Source organism: Frieseomelitta varia, unplaced genomic scaffold, assembly GCF_011392965.1.
Source record: "Frieseomelitta varia isolate USP_RPSP 00005682 unplaced genomic scaffold, Fvar_1.2 scaffold_224, whole genome shotgun sequence".
Classification (NCBI taxonomy): domain Eukaryota; kingdom Metazoa; phylum Arthropoda; class Insecta; order Hymenoptera; family Apidae; genus Frieseomelitta; species Frieseomelitta varia.
The window spans coordinates 301,614-321,044 of NW_025109951.1; the positions used below are offsets into that span (position 1 = coordinate 301,614).

At 29.7% G+C, this 19,431-nt stretch overlaps 2 protein-coding genes across 2 annotated transcripts in view; both read left to right on the forward strand.

Moving 5' to 3' along the window:
- Window positions 1-225: 225 nt before the first annotated feature.
- Window positions 226-8,167, forward strand: LOC122527534. The gene is made up of 4 exons (XM_043651805.1): window positions 226-754; window positions 828-923; window positions 3,064-3,314; window positions 7,593-8,167. The coding sequence occupies exons 1-4, from the start codon at window positions 509-511 to the stop codon at window positions 7,975-7,977; spliced, it is 978 nt and encodes a 325-aa protein (XP_043507740.1). The 5' UTR covers window positions 226-508; the 3' UTR covers window positions 7,978-8,167.
- A 4,464-nt stretch (window positions 8,168-12,631) lies between these two features.
- The window catches only part of LOC122527533 (sodium- and chloride-dependent GABA transporter 1-like), a 28,242-nt gene continuing 21,442 nt past the window's right edge, over window positions 12,632-19,431 (forward strand). Inside the window, exon 1 of the mRNA XM_043651804.1 lies at window positions 12,632-13,049. The gene's annotated coding sequence lies outside the window, so the exon portion shown is untranslated. The remainder of the gene's footprint in view (window positions 13,050-19,431) is intronic.

The following is a 19,431-nucleotide window of genomic DNA, read 5'->3' on the forward strand; positions in this document are numbered from 1 at the left end:
TATGTTAATTATAATAAATAAAATTAATAATTTAGAAATTAAAAATTATATTAAATAAAAAATTATATATATATGTAATTTTTTATTTAATATAATTTTTAATTTTTAAATTATTAATTTTATTTAATACAATTAACATAATATATATAATTAAATATATATATATATAAAATTAAATTTCAATATTTGACCATTATAAGCATATCACATCTTACACCCTCAGAAATCTTATTTCTCGATTCAAGAGTGTCACTCCGTTACGAAATAATTATCTACAACCCTTCCTTTCATCGAGACCGAGATCCTGTCGATCATGAACTTGTCAATCAAGCTCGCGACGGGTGGAGAGGGGAGGAGGAGTAGGAAATAGAGGAAGATCGACAACGCGGTTCATTTCAGGCGCAACGTCACATGTCTACCGTCAAGAAGTCTAACCATCGTTACAGCGTGTTCCATGCTGACGTGAATAATTCGCCAAGGGCCAGGCTGTTGCACAGCCTCCACAGTGATGTCCTGTTTGACCGCTCTCGATTCGCAGATCGTCACGCTGTTCTCCGTGCCGCACGAGATACTCCTCCTTCAGCACAAGGTCTTCCGAGAGTATGCCAAGATAGCCGTCGGCCCGGATTTTATCCACACCTTGCCCTCGTTTTTCATTCTGACCTCAATGGCGATCGTCCTGTGGAGGAATCCACCCTCTTGCAACGGGTTAGCTCAAACCGTAGCGTCGACGGCGGTGTACAAAGCTTTTCAGGTAACGTCGCGTCGCGTCGTGTATCGAGGAAATGTTTCACCGAGGGTAACGTTAGACCTGTTTCTGATTGAAGCTGCTGGTCAGTTGGGTCGTCGCCGTTGCGGTTTTGTGGTTCTGGCTAATGGTGCAGAGGCTGCTTTACTGTTGCGTTTGGACGTCTTGGAGTTACGTAAGTAGAATCCTCGCGTAATCGTTCTATCTGCGGCTCTCAAGCTACGTGTGCTTAACGTATAGCTAACGTTTAACACATATATATATATATATATATAACGTTAAATGACATGATAAAAATATATATATATATATAAATATTTATTATTTTTTATTTTTATATATTTATTTCATGATTTTTTATTTTTATATATTTATGATTTTTTTTATATTTATATATTTATTTTATTATATATATATATATATATATATATATATATATATCGGCTCTCAAGCTACGTGTTTAATATATATATATATATACGTTAAACGTTAGTTATATGTTAAACACGTAGCTTGAGAGCCGATATATAATAAATATATATAAATATAAAAAAATCATAAAATAAATATATATAAATATAAAAAAATATTTTATATATAAATTTATATATATATATATATATATATATATATATATATATATATATATTTATCATGTCATTTAACGTTTATTTATTTGAACAGGCAAATGATTTTTCTCCGAATTATTGAATTACTGAATTATTTTAATTACTTTACTTTATTTTAGCTATCAAATAAAATAATTCCTTATTCCATTTCGTATTTTGTATTCGTTTCTTTAAGTAATTTTTAATCCTATCGTGTAAACTTCATCTTCTGCCGAAATGATTTGTTATTTTATTTCAATGAATTAACTCAAATGAAAGATTATTTGCAAACGGTTTATTTCGACACAAGATGAAGTTACTTTTCGTAACTGTTCACCAAAAAAAAGCAGCATCCAATACTGGAGCTAGCTAGTAAATCAAAAAGAGTTACAGGCTTGTTTGTTTGATATTTGTCTGATTAGTCCACCGTCAATCTTGCTCATATTCATGTTGTGTCATGTTACAAATGTCAAATGTCTACACATGCCTGCGTTTGATGTATCAATTCCTAAATAAACACAGTTTATTTGACCAGTTCGCGAAAGTGGCGGCGCGGCGGTAACTAGGAAAAAGTTGCCGAGAAATATTTCTAGGTCATTGAAATCAGTCGATATCGCTCCCATTCCGAATAATTGCTGAACAATTTTTATTTTCATAAATGTGTAAGTGAACGTTTCTTCATCTGTCACTGTTGAAACTTCTAGTGTGAAAATAGTACTTTTTAAAAAAGTTCTATGGTTCATCTTTCGCGATTAAACCTATTTAATGGTTCCATGGAACATTTTCGATCTGATTTCTATCGATTAACCCTTTGAACGTTAGTGCGAGTAATCTTATAGTCGATAATAAATTTAATAAAATAATTAAACTTATTTATTAGAGATTCAAAAAGAGTAATGTGTACACTGGATAAGTGCATGCTATAAGTATACAGGATGAGTCACCACATATTGCCATGTAGATTTACATCATTATAATAATAATTAGTAATAATGCGAAAAATGTTTCAAAGGAAGTTAAATATTAATAACGTGTCTTTTCTTCGTTAAAATACTTCACTATGAAGTGATAATTCACCGTACCAGGATAAATATCTAGCAATAAGACAGACTAAATTCTACATAAGGACAGTAGTTGTACTATTCTCAAATGCGTACATTTTATAAGAATCTGTTGACTAGAATCGTAAATGAAGCTAACATTAAATAAGAAAGTAAGAATTATCGATACAGAAAATGCTGTGTAATGTAATGTACATTGAATTCATGATGTTGATGAGAGAGAGTCACGATTTCCTAACAACATTAAAATTAAAATATTTCTTGAACTAGTGACTTTTTAACATAAATAGGTTAATACTTTTTTGTAAAAGACATCAAGGTGCATCAACTGATGCAATAAAAGATATATGATTCCATTTAAAAAAACGTTAATGAACTTCATATGTCCTCTACACGTCCACCTACAAGGAAACTAGTATACAGGGTGTACCACGTTTGAAACGTTCCACGCAATTATCTCTTAAATTAATCGTTACAGAAAAAGGTGTTTCAATGGAAAACTTTATTTCTATGGTCACAAATCTCGTCTAAATGAACATGCCTCCGTTTGTTTTTTTTTTTTTTTTTAATGAAACCACGTATTTTTCTTCAGTACTAGCCTGTTCCATGACAAATTCTAATTAGAAACAGTTTACTTTGTTCGCAGGAATCCGAATATCGAGTCGTCTCTCATCAATGGTGGCAACAAGTTTGGTCCTCCTATTATCCGCCACCGTTGCAACCTCCAGTTATGTCGGCTGATTTTATCAGCTGGTTAATATCGATGTCGATCGCCACGACTTGTCTAGGCTGCGCGGTTTCCACGAATCAAGTATGGAACATTGTCGTGGATTCTACGACTGGAGCAAGGGACATGCTCGTGACAACGAAGTGTTACGCAGACGCGTGGTTCAAGAGGTTGGTACAACAATCATTCTAAGGTAAAATCCACTACTGACTCTGGATCTCGTTTTGCACAATATGGATGGTCAAGGAATACAATGACAAATTCAAATTAAAAATTAATGTCTTTGTTAGTTTGCAAAACAAAGTTGATATCTTTTTCAATTGTTATACATTCGGTATTGGAACATCGTTACTTGAAGTACATTCTGCGTTATTATTTTGCACGAATTGCGTTAATTGATACATATTTTATTATAATTATAGTTCCAATTTTATCGTTTCGTCATTTTAATTTTAAAAATACCGTCTATGTATAAAACGAAATCGAGATGTATATTGATAACCTTAGAATCTTGTAAAAAAATGAAAAAGTTCTTTTTATCAATCTGAGAAGTTATCAGAGATATTTAGCTGAAATATTTTACGGACACTTAAGTATTATAATTTTGTGTAAATGAATTATACGATAAATCTGGGTTCGTAAAGTTTCGAGACTCTACTTTCAAAATGAATTGTCTATTTTATTCTAAAATATTTTTAATAATTCTAGAAATTATAATATAATTATAATATTAATAAAATATTTTTATAATTTTTAAAAATTTTTATCACGCAGCAGGTGGTAAGTGAAGTTAGTAAAAATTGAAAAATTTTGTTCAATATTGAATGAGGAAAAAAATCGTAACATTTTCGTCGTTATATTCCTTTTTGCTTGGCAAAGTTCAATAAATTAGTGAAAAGAATTATATATATATATAAAGTTATATATTAAGAATTATATATATATAAGTTATAAATTAAGAATTATATATATATGTATAATACTTAGTAATATATATATACATATATACATATATATATATATATATATGTATATGTATATATTACTGAGTTATATATTAAGTTATAAATTAAATTGTTTGATTCTGTCATGAAAAGAATTTTATAAGTATATATACTTAGTAATATATACATATACATATATATATACATATATATATATAAATATTTTATTAATATTATAATTATATTAAGTTATAAATTAAATTGTTTGATTCTGTCATGAAAAGAATTTTTCAACGTTTTTTACATACTATGGAAATTTATAACATTTTCAAGACGAGAAGTGTCTCTGCTTTGTCAACTGTTACATACTATAAAAGCGTTTTTAGCAATAAATGATGCATTTTAAATCTTTAAGCTTAACGAGCCCAGTTAACTGTTGGCTTGTTCTGGAAACGCGCGAACGAAAGTTGATTTTCAGCCAATAAAGGAAATGGAATCACCGGTTTATCGTATCGCGACGCTTCGTTGAAATTCAAACTGGTGGTTATTCATGTTTTCATCGTTCAACGCGGAATCGATGTTTGCTATTCCACGCGTAAATAAAGTAAAAACTGTGTAAAATACCGTGTAAATGTGAATCGTTTAAAAAAAACTACCGTACAGAACGAGCTCTAGATACATATGAAAGCACAATTTCACATATCGTTAATTAATTTAATTAATTAGTCACTTAATTCGCAGTAATTAATTTATCGTTAACAAACCTGACGTGTAATTCACCGCAACCCGATTAACTAACAAACATCTTCAAACTATTAATTTAAGCGTAATGGCGTGGTGAATTTGAATTTCAGTTTAAACTGTGAAACCTTTAAGATGAAGAAATTCCATTTAATTTCATTTAATTTCATCTCATTTAATCAGAAAGTAATGATTCATTAACAACTGTAGTTAGGAAGTTTTCATACATTCAAAGATCATCACACTTATTAATTATTATAATTATATACATGTATATTGCACAGTTTAAATTGTATACTGTAACTTCACGAGAGAAGAATCATACAATAGTCTACCAATGACTTATTTTAAAGTGGAAAGGTTCTACTTTTATAACACTAAATTCGTTTTTCTTTTAAAAGCATTTTTACTTTTGTCACTTTGGACAGAATAAATGAAGATACTTTCTCGAAAACTTTACAAATTCAAACATCTGTAGGGAAATATGACAATTTCGTAAATTGAATCCATTTCGATTTTGAAGATTGAAGTAACAATCCCTCTTTGTAAAAATCCCTTAGAAGTTCATTGTACAATTTTTCGTTAAGTATACGAATACCTTCTACATCTATTATGCGTTTTCAAGAAAATTACTCGTGAAATTAACTAAAAATTTTCGGTATGAAACCATTCGTGAATCATTTGAGATCTCAACTCATTTTGTATATGACAATTTCAATAAATTCTCAATATTTTTCTTCGTACATAGAACATTTGATGCTTGTTTGATCTAAATTGATATCTAGATTGACGTAGATTTTTATACATCTACGAACAATTTTAAGACGCAAAAACGTATGTCAAATTTAAAATATAATACGTTTTGTAGTATTTAATATATAAAATAATTATTTACCTAAATTTTATATTTTTAATCATCTTTATAAAAATATAAAATTGCATAGATATCTACCTCTAGTTATATCTAAAATTTAATAGTGACCAAATTTAACCATTTATAGTGCAGTACTGTGGATAAATCAGTATTGATGATATATAGATATGATCAAATAAGATGATCACTTTGAGTATTGCCAAAGGTATAATGTATTTATAAATATATTTATTTATAATTATATTTATGTTGAATAAACGGACTATATATATATTTATTCATCTATAAATTAAGACTTCATTATTTAAATTTAATATGTTTACAAATAAATGCGAAAATTGTTCCCATTTGAGTAAATGAAATCATTTCCCTGAAATAGAAGACTCTTGAATCAAGTTGTGTTTCTCTCAGAAATTGGGAGTCATTCAAAATGTTAAATATTAACAATTTCCCAAAAATAAAAAATCTAGTGTTCGAATATTCACAACTATAAATAACCGTAGATAATAAATAATAAAAACAATCGCAATCACCGTTACATGCAATATCAACCAACACCATAAGTGGTAAAATACACTTACCAACAATCATTAAATCGTATTTCTACCTTCCTTTGAATCTTGATCGTAAAGGGGTATTCTGGTAATCCGGCTTGAGAAAAATCGACTTTTTGGTACATTTTGATATGCAGTTTTCGCAAACAGATTTATTCATACTTAAAGAGTATTTATAATTTTTTTTTTTTTTAACGAAATTAATTAAAGTTGTGGAAATTATATAGCCGTAGGTAAAGCATGTTTTTAAAAAAAGGGTTCGAATGGAACATGATTGCGATCCACCTGGTTATTTGAAACTAAAAAACTATTTTAATTAATTAAAAAATGCATCTTAATTAGTATAAATATGAATACCGCATGAACCACGGAAACAGCGAAATTTCGAAAATTAAAAAAATGGCAGCATTTTGAAATTAAAATATCGATTTTTCTTGTACTTTTCGTCTTTTGGGTGATAAAAAAGAAATAGAAGAAAAAAACATCAGATTTTGAAATTTATGGTTCATGCGATAAAGGTACATCTGGTGAAGATCTCCAAATTTCAAGTCAATCGGCCAACGAAAAGGTGAGATATCCCGTCAGTCAATTTAAAAAATATGGATTTGAGAAAGACACATTTGAAGTTACCCGTTATACAAAAATATTCATACTTATAATCCATCGAGCAGTACAAAAAATAAAATATTATAAAATAATAATAATATAAAAATAAATAATAATATATTATAAAATAATAATAATATAAAAATAAATAATAATATATTATAAAATAATAATAATATAAAAATAAATAATAATATTATGAAATAAAATATTTTTTTGAGAATAATACATTTGAAGTTTTTGTTACCGTTATACAAAAATATTCATACCTACAATCCATCGAGCAGTACAAAAAATGAAATATTATAAAATAATAATAATATAAAAATAAAAATAAATTATAATAATAATATAGAAATAAAAATAAATTATAATAATATAAAAATAAAAATAAATAATAATATTATAAAAATAATAATATAAAAATAATAAATAATAATATTATGAAATAAATATAATAAATATTTAATATTATGAAATAAATATAATAAATAATAATATTATGAAATAAATATAATAAATAATAATATTATGAAATAAATATAATAAATTAAAATGTAATAACTTTGCTAATTTTACGAATTCAAACAAATCCTTTTACATAGACATTTTCGAAAGCATATACTTCGAGAAAATATATATATATAAAAAAATTGATTTTTTTAAAGCCAGATTACCAGAATACTCCCCCCTCCACCCCTTAATAATGTCACCTATCTTTGAATCCAGGATGATAACCACCGTGCTACAGTTGTACTGGCCGCCAGAAGAGCCTCCGCCAATCGCGAAGAAGACGAACGTCGTTGGCATAAACGACAGCGAGGGCAGTTCCATCTGCGACGAGTGTCGGTCCGAGATCTCGAGCGACGCGACGAACGAGCCCCGAAGGGAAATCCTCCCGATATCATACGGCACGAACTGGCTGCCGAAGCCAGACTTCACCGGTTACAAGGACGCTCAGAGGAAAGTCTCGATGAAGTCTTTGCACACGGTAGCGGTGGTGAACGACATCCAGGACAACTCTGACGACCTGTCGCCTCGACAATTGCGTTACAAACGCGGATGTCACACGGTGATACCGAACAACTCCAGCGACCAGTCGAGCGGATGCTGACAAACAAAGAGGAATTAACCCGCGGCGTTATTGAAAGAGCGTGTTGGGGGGGGGGTGTTGCCACTGCGACAGACGGCTGCTACTTAAAACGAGACACGATTTCTTAGCTTAGGGAAATGGGAAATTTTGGCTGATTCGAGTGTCTGATTCGGGTCATTGTTGCTCGAACGGATGTCTGGATATAATCTGGAAATTAATTTTTAACGGCGACACGCGGCGATAAAAAAATAAAAGCGGAATGCTTACGAGCGTGTCGCGTGTACGTTTTATGTTTTACGAGTTCAGGCAGATCGGCGAAGTGGTACGAATTGGACTGTTCTCTTCGTGTTTTTGTCGATCGATCGATCCGGGACCAAGGGTACGTACAGTGGACGAAAGTGGTATTGGCACGCCAGTAGATTTTATCTTCCAATTACACGTTAACAAAATCTGTTTTCATAAAATTGCTACGCGGCAATTTTCAATAGCGAGCTTCACACGGAAATATAAAAGAGATATAAAAATTCGAGAGTCGACGAATTATGCAGTTGTAATTTAATGTTATTGGCAACAACTATTGGCGGAGTTCTATGCATTTAAAGGAAGTTTCAAATAGAGAACGTACTTTCTAAAAGTGCTTGCTGTGTAAAACAACTTCCAACTCGGGTTCTGTTTGATTATATTGTCAAAGGTATATAAATTGCATAAAAATTCACAGTCCTATTAATAGAAAAGCACTTTGTAAGCACTGAAATATTGAATGATTTAATATTCTGTTGAAATTTAAGGTAGAGCTGCAAACAGAATCTTCTAATGAATCATTGAAATCTAATTCAATCGATGAAAGTTATTTATATATATATGAATTTTTGCTGCAGTTCCACAGGGTATAAACAAGCGATATTATTTGACTAACGTGAAGGATATTCTGTAACAGTGTTCTAACAGTATTCCGTCATTAAATGTACATTAATCACTACAATCACACAGGTGTATCAATTTTTTTCACTTTCAAATTTCTTCTATTATTACCGTTATAACTCATTATTGAAAGTTACTATCGTGCAAGTTACTTTTGTATGTAGTGAACCATTCATCACAGATCTTGTTAACGTAAAATTTGTTTTCACAAAGGTGTTACAAAAAAGCCAAGTGTACTATACTTTTTCGATCCACTGTGTAAATAAAAAGAAAGTTGAGCAAACGATGCAAATGATGATTGTAGGGTTAGAAATTGACGAGTTCGGCTGGAGAAAATAGTACAATGAAATTTGTTGATCGATAACACGTCACTCTTGTCACTATATTGGCAATTTTTCTAGAAAAAAAGAAAATTCGTAAGTTTCTGTAAACTATGTGGATAATCATGTCACTTCATTCCGCCCCTATCTAGAAACGATTTATAATAATATAGATGTAAAAGATTATAGAAACTATTGTATTGTATTATACCATAAAAATTATACGCCTGCATATTTTTTCATAATCTCAATGCTCTTTTTATTGTTCCATTAATTTTAATCCTTTTTATTCTTCCATTAATTAATGCTTAATGCTCTTTTTATTCTTCCATTAATTTTAATCCCGTCGAGTGTTATATTTTTAATATAATATTTTTAAATTATCAGTTAAATTACAAAAAAAAGAAAAAAATAATAATTGAAAGATATATTTCGCGAATTTTGAAGTGTGTATGTACCATTCGTGGATTTTGTAATTTTAGAATGTATTGAACAAAACTTTCAAACAGAGTTTCGAATGAAACTGTCAAAATCTCTAATTAATTGTGAAACAACTGTTATTATCTTTTCTTTGCCGATAGAAACTGTTATAAAATGCAGCGAGTTATTAACTGAAACTTTTATTTCGTGCAAATAAGAAACTTCTATTTCTATGGAAGCAGAAAAAAAATTCTAGTTAAACAGAAACATTTATTCTGCTCTGAAAAAATTGAAGCTGTGGCGAGCAGATATTCTGGAAATATTATGGGGTAGATAGATTCGAAATTGAAATGTATTTCATAAATGACGAAAGTACCAAGAGTGGATTTAACTTGATACTAATGACGCTGTAAGAGCGGATACTGAAACACTATGAGGTTCTAAAAAAAGTGCCTGTAAAAAAAAATGACTAAACGATTGTCGGAATTAAATATACTTGTTAGGATAAATATTTTAGCCAGGCTAAAACGACGTTTGTTGAATCGGTATATTTTTAATAATATTTATTATTGCTTGCAAAGCAAGGAAAACTTTATCCAAACTGTGACAATGACATAAGAAGAACTATATTCGCGAAACGATTGAACTTTTCAATCATTCTGTCAATTGAAAATGATATAACTACAAGAATAGGACAATTTATACGAAATATACAAAAATCATTTACATTCTTACAAATAGTAAACTATATATTTCTTTATCATATTCCTTACATTACAATTATGCGAATTATAATAACACTTTATAATAAAGATTTTGTTAAAATTAATTGTTATAGGCTTTAACTTATGAATCCTAAAATGAAACGGAGTGCCAACGATGATTGGATCTAAGCTTCATGTTTCGCAAGAGTTAGATTCGCTATTGTTCAATTTCTCGAATTAGGCTAATTAAAAAAAAATTCTTAACTTTCACATTTTAATATCTGTTCGACAGTGTATGATCTTCCAAAACTTTTATTAATCAAATACAAATCCCTTACAAATACAACTCTTGCAAAATAATTAAAATTAACTTAAAACAGAAAGGAAACGAAAAATTAAAAATTCAATAAATTTAATCGTAAAATTAAATGAAATATGCATCATTCTGTTCAAAAATCTTCTGTTGTCTATTGGACAATATTATTACTCTTGTTTGTATAAAATTTTTTTTTCTTTTTAAGCAAGAAAATATGTCTAAGTGATTTTTGCAGTCGAAAGATCGATCAGATCAAGAAGCGAATCATTTTGATATTATGAATATCAAAATTTTCATCTTTGAAACGATATAAAAAATAAAATTAACATTTCGAGAGTTTCGAGTTTCAAAAATTTCGGATTCTGAGAGTTTAAAAATTAGTTTCGAATTCATTCCTAAGGAAATATTTGAAAAATGATGTAGCTATTTGATTCCTCTGACGTATTCGTCAGAACTTTTAATATATCGTGTATTCATTGCAATCGTGTCCTAAATTATTCAAAATCAACTCAAAGTTTAATTATCAAAACCAGACTGCTAATGTTTACGCAAATTCATATTTTGCTGAACACAATTACGGATTAAATTTAACTGTAAATGTCGACTTGTTTTACATTCTAATTAACGTACTTTAAATATCTTTTGGTCCAGTTCCATTAAAAGATAAATTTTGGGACGAAAAATCACGATTTTTTGTTTCGTTTCCAGACGAAATGTTCTGCAGTTAATTTTCAACAGTTTACTTTAACCGAGACCATAACTGTTCTGCTAAGATAAAGTTGATCTAAAACAAACAATATGCCTGTATCATTAATTACTAATAAAAATAGCCAAGACTTTATAAAGTTTGTTTAAACTTTTTGAATGTATTTAAAAACATTTATTTCAAGCAAAAAATCAATCATATTAACGGATTTGATTGCTCTAACAGAAATATTAAATAATATTTTTTTGCAAGAGTTGTATAAAAAAAGAAATTATTATAGAAAATTTGTTAATGCTCTGTAATGAAGTTAGTTCGTGTTAAACAAGAACGAATAATGTATACACGAAATAGGTAGTGACTCATTTTTCATTCTACATTCCACACATACAATATTTGTTCGTAACTCTGTAACAAATTTTACATAATATTGTTTCCTTTCTTTTGCCTGAAAATTAAACCTTCACAGTTTGGCTATGATAGATTTGGGACACTCTGTATAAAAATGCAAATAAATTTCTATTTAAACTCTACTTCTTTGATTTTATAAATTTAAAAATGCATAAAGATCCGCGGTCTAGTAATATGTAAGAACGATTTTTGCACAATTACTAAATAAAAGATGCAGTTACTCGCATTAACATTTGAACATTAAATATTTAAATTGTTACAATTTCGTAAAACAAAGTCATAATTATAACAACAAGCTTGAGGCTCTTCTAGTCTTAAAATACATTCAATTAACTTCAAGATGTTTATACATCACGCACAGTGTGAGAAAAATGCTAGCTGTTATAGTTTTGATTTAAAAGGATCACGATAATCGTGATTTTTCGTCCCAAAATTGCAATATTTTCTTTTAAGTACATTTAAATATAACCCAGGCAAAATAAACAATAAATTTATCACTCCTCAATGATTTCTATCATATACCGACGAGTTTAAGGAGACAGCGACGAATTACTGTACACGGTCATTCGTTATGGTCCGCGAACCAGTTGCCAGCGCAAGGTGGTTAATATTAACTTTTGGTCGCAACTTTCCTCTGTCAGATTATCGAGAATGCCTCGAAAATAGTGGCGGCAGCTGAATGAGACACCCCTGCGTACCGTTGATCTCTTTTTTTTTTTTTTTTTTTAATTATTTATCGAATCCAAGAGTCCTAGAGGCCCGAGCCACAGGACAGCTTCGCTCCAAGTTTCTGGCGGGGGTATTCGCGACCGCGCATGCGTTTCAAAAGGGGTAACTACTCCCCAACTCGCGGCCAAACGTTATTCTATTGCGACATCCCTTGCAGGGTGGATCGACACGAGGAACTCTCGCCCGGATCTAACGCGCAATAAAACCGACTTTCAACCGATGGTACGACGTCGGACCGTGTCGTTTGTTACTCGTTACGAATAACTTCAGTGAGAAACGTTGTTAATCGGATCAGCGAGTATCTCGATTCTGGTTGGACAAGTGGAACGAAGCGGAGTCTGTGGTCCACCACGACGGCGGAGAGTCGGGCGTCAACGAATTGTTTTCCTCTGCGGACGTCGTCCTCCGACTATTGAGCTACCGAAGAATGCAAACGATCGATTAGGAGGAAGAGCCATTCGAAGAAGGATATACCGGTTACGGAACTTACGTGCGTTTTGGTGAAGCTTGGATCGGGTCGGAGGGAGATCGTTGATCTCGTTGTTACCTTGAAATTCCGTGACTCTAAGGTAAGACAGATCTCTTTCAATTTAATTTAATTTGCTAATCTCGATTTAATTTAATTTTGCTAACGTGACTATTCGTTCGAGGAACACGCGAAACTCGAATCAAATTTACTATTTTTGTGAACGAAGTAAGAATTTATTTTACCTCTCGGTATCTAGATTCTTTTCACTGAAACTGTAAATTGAACATTTTTTTTCTTTTTATGGCTGCAACAGCCAAATAAGTAGACTGCGGATGTTTGACGATCTCAAAATGTATTGAAATATATACGAGTAATATGTGCAAGAAATCTGTGAAATATACATTGAAATATGTGATAACAACAACAACTTTATTTGTTATTTAGAATTAATGTGATAAAAAATAATGATTAATATCATTGATTACAATTCAAATTACAATAAACTATATAAGCGTCTTTAATGCAGACAAATGATAATAGTTGTTAGTTGAAATTAATATAGGCAGAAAATGATTGTTGACATCACACGATGCAAGTGCAGTGTATCTAAATTTACTCCAACAGCGATCTTTAATTTTTATTAGCAATTTCAGTTCCTAGAATCTTAACAATTTGCGATATTTGCAACCAAAATTTCTTTTCAAAATAATCTTTTGCATTCCAGTTCAAAATAATCATGACTTTAAAAACATGATATTAAAAAAAAAACATAAATTTTATTATTTTACTTATTAAATAATAAATAATATATAACATATATATTTAATTTCAAAAATTAATATCAATCTAACAATTACATAAAAATTTTTTAATTTATTAATTTATATTCGTTTTATAATTTATAGTTAGGGTGTGAACCTAAAAGCTTATATTTAGCTTATTATATGACATTAGATGTCTGATAAAAGAATTAATTTTCATCGTATTGATGATTTCACAGAATCAATTAATTCCATTCGTCTTTAACTTTATTTAAATATTAAATTTTTTTGCAATTTGTAGTTGGTGATATTTATATTAAATAATAATAAATATTAATCCTTTTTACGGATACTAATAATCTGTTTCTGTCGAAGTACCAACTCCGTGCCAATTTAATTCCACTTGCATTGCTTCACAAACAGATCGTTTCTTTCTTTGTCACTTCAATTCGAGAAAATCCATCTCGCGATTCGTCGTGGCAACTTTAATTTTTTTCTTCCTTCCCTTTTTGTCAACGAACAAAATCATTCGTATCAAAAATCCCCCACGCCACACACAGATCAAATCGATCCACGTAAGAAAAGAAATGGAAATCAAAAGACCAGTATACAAATCCACGTGTACGCTGTAATCTGACACAAAGCTTATTGATTTTATGTTCAGCATCCGTGGTGCGTACATGAATATTTGTATACAAGCGCAGTTGTGTACGTTCGCGCGCGCGCGCGCACACACTCTCACGTGTGTCAAACTCACACAATGATGATAAAACGTGAACGCACATGCATGTGCAGCGTAGATATGGGCAAGTAAGAAGCGGACACATGTACGTTTTCTCTATTCCGTGTCTGTTCGTTGATTCTGAACCGGCTTGGTGGTAATAAGGGTAGCGGGACGCGCATTAAGGGGCATCCACATTTGTCACTGCTACTTGTTAGTGTTAATCCTTGCCGCTATCGTAACACATCGTAACATATCGTCCCACTTGTTTACTATCTTAGTTTTCGATTCTACTTTTAATTATGCGTCGGTATTGGTGTGACCAACTATCTTATGACGCAATTGCTAGATATAATAATGTAACTCAAATCTAAAGGTGCGTTCAGATTTGTTACCGTTACCAATTATAAGAAATATATCATGGTAGAAAATGTAAACAGCATTATTTCACTTTCACTACGTACGTCTGTAATTTAAATAGGTTATGATTTGTTATCATTAAACAACCATATGTATAATGGAAATTAATTATAAAAAATACATACCCAATGCAAAATTGCTAAATGCTAAATCATTATTTATGATTGTATAATCAAGTCCATCTGTAGAAATATTTTTACATTTTCGTATTATATATATGTAAGTTGATGTAAAATGTTCGAAATTATTATTTTGAAAAAGTATTAAAATATTAAATTTCGTTAAATATTTCACGCACGTTTTACATTCATAAATCAGAAAAAAAGTTCGTACATACATACTTGAATAGATAGATAGATAGATAATTTTATTTTTCGGCTTCACAGCCATGAAAGTGGACTTGGTTTACATTTCTCTTTTTTTTTTTTCATATTCTTTGTTTCTCTTACTCTCGCTCTTCACTCTTCATATCTGTTATATACTCTATACTTTTGTGCCATACTTAACAATTTACACTAACCTACACTATACTTTTATGCTATACTTAACAATTTAACCTCGATTGTATTGTCTAACTCCTCTTTCACTTATCCTAGATTGCCCTTTTATTTTCTATCTTATTACTCTAATTATTTATCCTATATATATTATTAGGATATTATTTAGGATATATATATATATATATATATATATATATATATATATATATATATATATATATATATATATATATATATATATATATATACGAATGTACTGTGTATTACATACTTGAAATATAAATTAACTATCTATATGTGATGGGAAAATTCCATTAAAAGTGAATTCATTTGAAGTGTATATAATTTTTTATATTATTGCATATGATTTTTTGCGTGATTGTCATCTGATGTTTCACTAGATAACTATTAAACGTCAAACGTACGTGCAATCGTTATTTGCATAAGCATTAATGACTTTCCGCGACTTACACGCGATATGAACTGAAATACGAACGATTACATTGTACAGGGGGTGTATCGTAATATGTAGAATTCATTTTCAGAATGAACAACAACAAAAATTCGTATGGACGTGCATCTTATTTGACCTCGTTTCAAAATTATATTTTTATGTTTCTGAGGAAACAATTGTGTACTCGACACCTGTCACCAATGTTGAAGTACCATCGTGTACAGATTCGTCATGAACTTTTGAAAGCTTGTGAAATTCCTTAAAATTGCATACAAACTGAGGATGAACATCTTTTACAAAAGTTGCCGATTGTCAAAACGTAAAAATGACTATAACCTTGAAGTAAAGTTAAATTAAAAAAAAACGTAAAAATGACTATAACTTTGGAATAAAATTAAATAAAAAGAAATGTGAAAATGATTATAACTTTGAAATAAAATTAAATTAAAAAAAAAATGTAGAAATGATTATAACTTTGAAATAAAGTTAAAGTAATAAAAAAAAAAAAACATAAAAATAATTATAACTTTGAAATAAACTTGAATAAAAAGAAACGTAAAAATGACTATAACTTTGAAATAAAATTAAATAAAAAAAACGTAAAAATGACTATAACTTTGAAATAATGTTAAATAAAAAAACGTAAAAATAAATAACTTTAAAATAAAGTTAAATAAAAAAAACGTAAAAATGACTATAACTTTGAAATAAAGTTAAATTTAAAAAAAACGTAAAAATGACTATAACTTTGAAATAAAGTTAAATAAAAAAAAACATAAAAGTTAAATAGGACACGTATGAATTTTCTTCATTTTGGTGTCCATTTTCCACCCCATATGTTACAATACACGTTATATATATACGTATGTATACATATATGGATATATCGTGATTTGTTGGATGAACATCAATAAAATAGTCCGCTCCAAACGAAATATTGAACGCGCTATCTTTTGAACGACTTTGGGCATTAACAAGATTTAGAGAAACGGATCCTGCAACAAAAAACTTCCTTTCTTCATGCAGAAACCTTTCGTGTGATTGTCCCTTTCAAGAGTAGAGAGGGGAATTTTTCAGTTGATTTTCATTCAATCACAAGAGATCGCATTCAAAATAACTCCATGAAATCGGCACCGACACGTAGTTAGACAGGGGATTTGACGCAAGAAAACAAGAGTGAATTTTAATGTCGAACTTTTTTATAGTATGGTTTATTAACGACCATATTATTTATGATGACATTATCGTAACTTCATGTAATTCTTGGTAATTAATAACTGTCAAAGTGTATTATAAATTTAAATATATAGCTTACGTCACGTAAAATGTTACAAGCTGGATTTTCTGAAATTATTGCATCAATTTAAAATTTTAGCGCATTAAATGGCGCAGAGGAATATTTTATGAGTTTCTTTTCAGGGATGGAGGGAATGCAATTTTCATTATTTAGAAATGGAACAGCACATTAATTAATTTTTGGATATTCAGAAATACGATATCAAATTGAAAAAATTTTATCTAAGTAATTGGTTTCATTCAACTGTAGATAATAAGTTCTGGTGACGAACAATTTTCTTCAGAACTTTTAACTTTGAATATTAAATATCCAATTTCTATTTTCCATTCATTTCTATCTTTTATGTATTGTATTATTTATTTATTTCATTTTCATATTTTTCCGTATTGTTAATAACATTCTTCAGGTTATTGAGGCACAAATTACTCTTTTTTCTTTTTTATTATATTTTTTTATGTGTCCTTTCATCATCATATTTTTCATCTATCTTATTTTCACTTGTAGAACATATTGGCAAAATTTGAGCAATAAAACTCGGGATATTCGAGATAAATATATTTTTGCATTTATTTAAAAGTCGCGTATTAATCGTTAAAGATTTAATATCGAGTATCAAAAGTTGGATGTCAAAAGATTGAGTAGCTGTCGTTACCAATGAACTATTTTATGTATAAAGTATATATTTTTAATTAAAGTTGTTCTTTTTTTATTACTATGTATATACAGATCCAAATGACATCAAATCACAATATTTGCGCAGACATCTGGAATTTTTGCAAATTTTCCCTTTTCCAAATCACTGAAGTGATATATATATATATATATATATATATATATATATATATATATATATATATATATATACTATCAAGTGACGTACCTTCAAAAAGTCTTCATTTCTCAAACAATTAAGAAAACCTAGATCTCTAGGAACTGTTACAGAAAACGAAGGTAAATAAATAAAAAAATAAACAATATTATTTTGCGCAGAAAATTTCGCTATCGATCTCTCGCGGCCTCTCGCCACGGCACGTGTTTCGTTGAAAACTACGTATAACGAAATACGATATTTTATATCGGATTAATTTTCACGGCGTACCTACTACTACCTCATCGTACGAAAGTTCAATCTAATTAAGCTCGTCGAATCTTCGGTTCCAGTGTTACGAAATGAAAAATTACCCGAGCTTGAACAGGAAAGTTTAAGAAATTTTCCACCCGGCCGAATCGACTACATACTCGAGTATCCAAACAACGAAACGGCGAGAATTTTCAATTTCACTGTGTAACTACAACGTCGCGTTCCGTCATTTGAACACGTTTGCCTATTTATACAACGGGATGGAATTGCCGCGTGAATGAAATGCCGTTTAAATGAGAAATAAAGGTTACCGTGATACGCGTGATAGTAACGCGAGTCACAAATTGAAAGGTTTATTGGCACTGGGGCGCGGGTAAACGTTTCGCACGCAACGTTGAAACACAAGATCCGATGTCGCGTGTGTGCGATTAGCCCAACGGTAATTAAATTTATTGTTTACGTACAGGGTGTGTCCGATTTGAATCTGTAAATATACAATGCTCGCGCGCGGACGCGCTGGTTTATTTGCAATACACAAAACCGGACCAACACCGTGATTTTATAATAAAAATGCGACGTGTATGTACGTGTGACTATCGCGGAAGATTCGCGGAAAAGAAAGACGGAAAGTGAACCAGCATTCTTCTTATTTGTTATTATCTTTTTTTTTTTTATTTTGCATCAAGTATCTTATTAATAAATAAAGTATAACATTCCTTGTGTGCATAATAAAGTTATACGAATATATAGAACAGTAGACAAGTTTTATATGGTTTTACTATAATATATGTTTCAATACTGTTTTTTTTATTATCTGCTTTGTTTGTTTGATATGTTTTGCATCATACATCTTATTAGTAAATAAATTATAATTCTAATATAATAAAGATATGTAGATAAGTATATTTATATTTCATTATTATCTTTTTTTATTTTGCATCAAATATATTATTAATAAATAAAGTATAATATTCCTAAGTGACGTCCTTGTGTGCATAATAAAATTATACGAATATGTGTATAATAGACAAGTTTTATATAATTTTTATACGTTTTACTATTGTTTTCTTGTTATCTTCTTTCGTTTTGCGTTACATCTCTTATTAGTAAATAAATTATTAATAATTCTAATATAATAAAGATATGTAGATAAGTATATTTATATTTCATTATTATTTTTTTATTTTTATTTTTATTAATAAGATGTTTTATGAAATATCTTATTAATAAATAAAGTATAATATTCCT

Coding starts and splice junctions, on each gene's coding strand:
- LOC122527534 (XM_043651805.1), top strand. CDS start 509: ATGTCCTGTTTGACCGCTCTCGATTCGCAGATCGTCACGCTGTTCTCC. Junction 924..3,063: donor TTTGGACGTCTTGGAGTTAC/GTAAGTAGAATC, acceptor CTTTGTTCGCAG/GAATCCGAATATCGAGTCGT. Junction 3,315..7,592: donor GCAGACGCGTGGTTCAAGAG/GTTGGTACAACA, acceptor CTTTGAATCCAG/GATGATAACCACCGTGCTAC.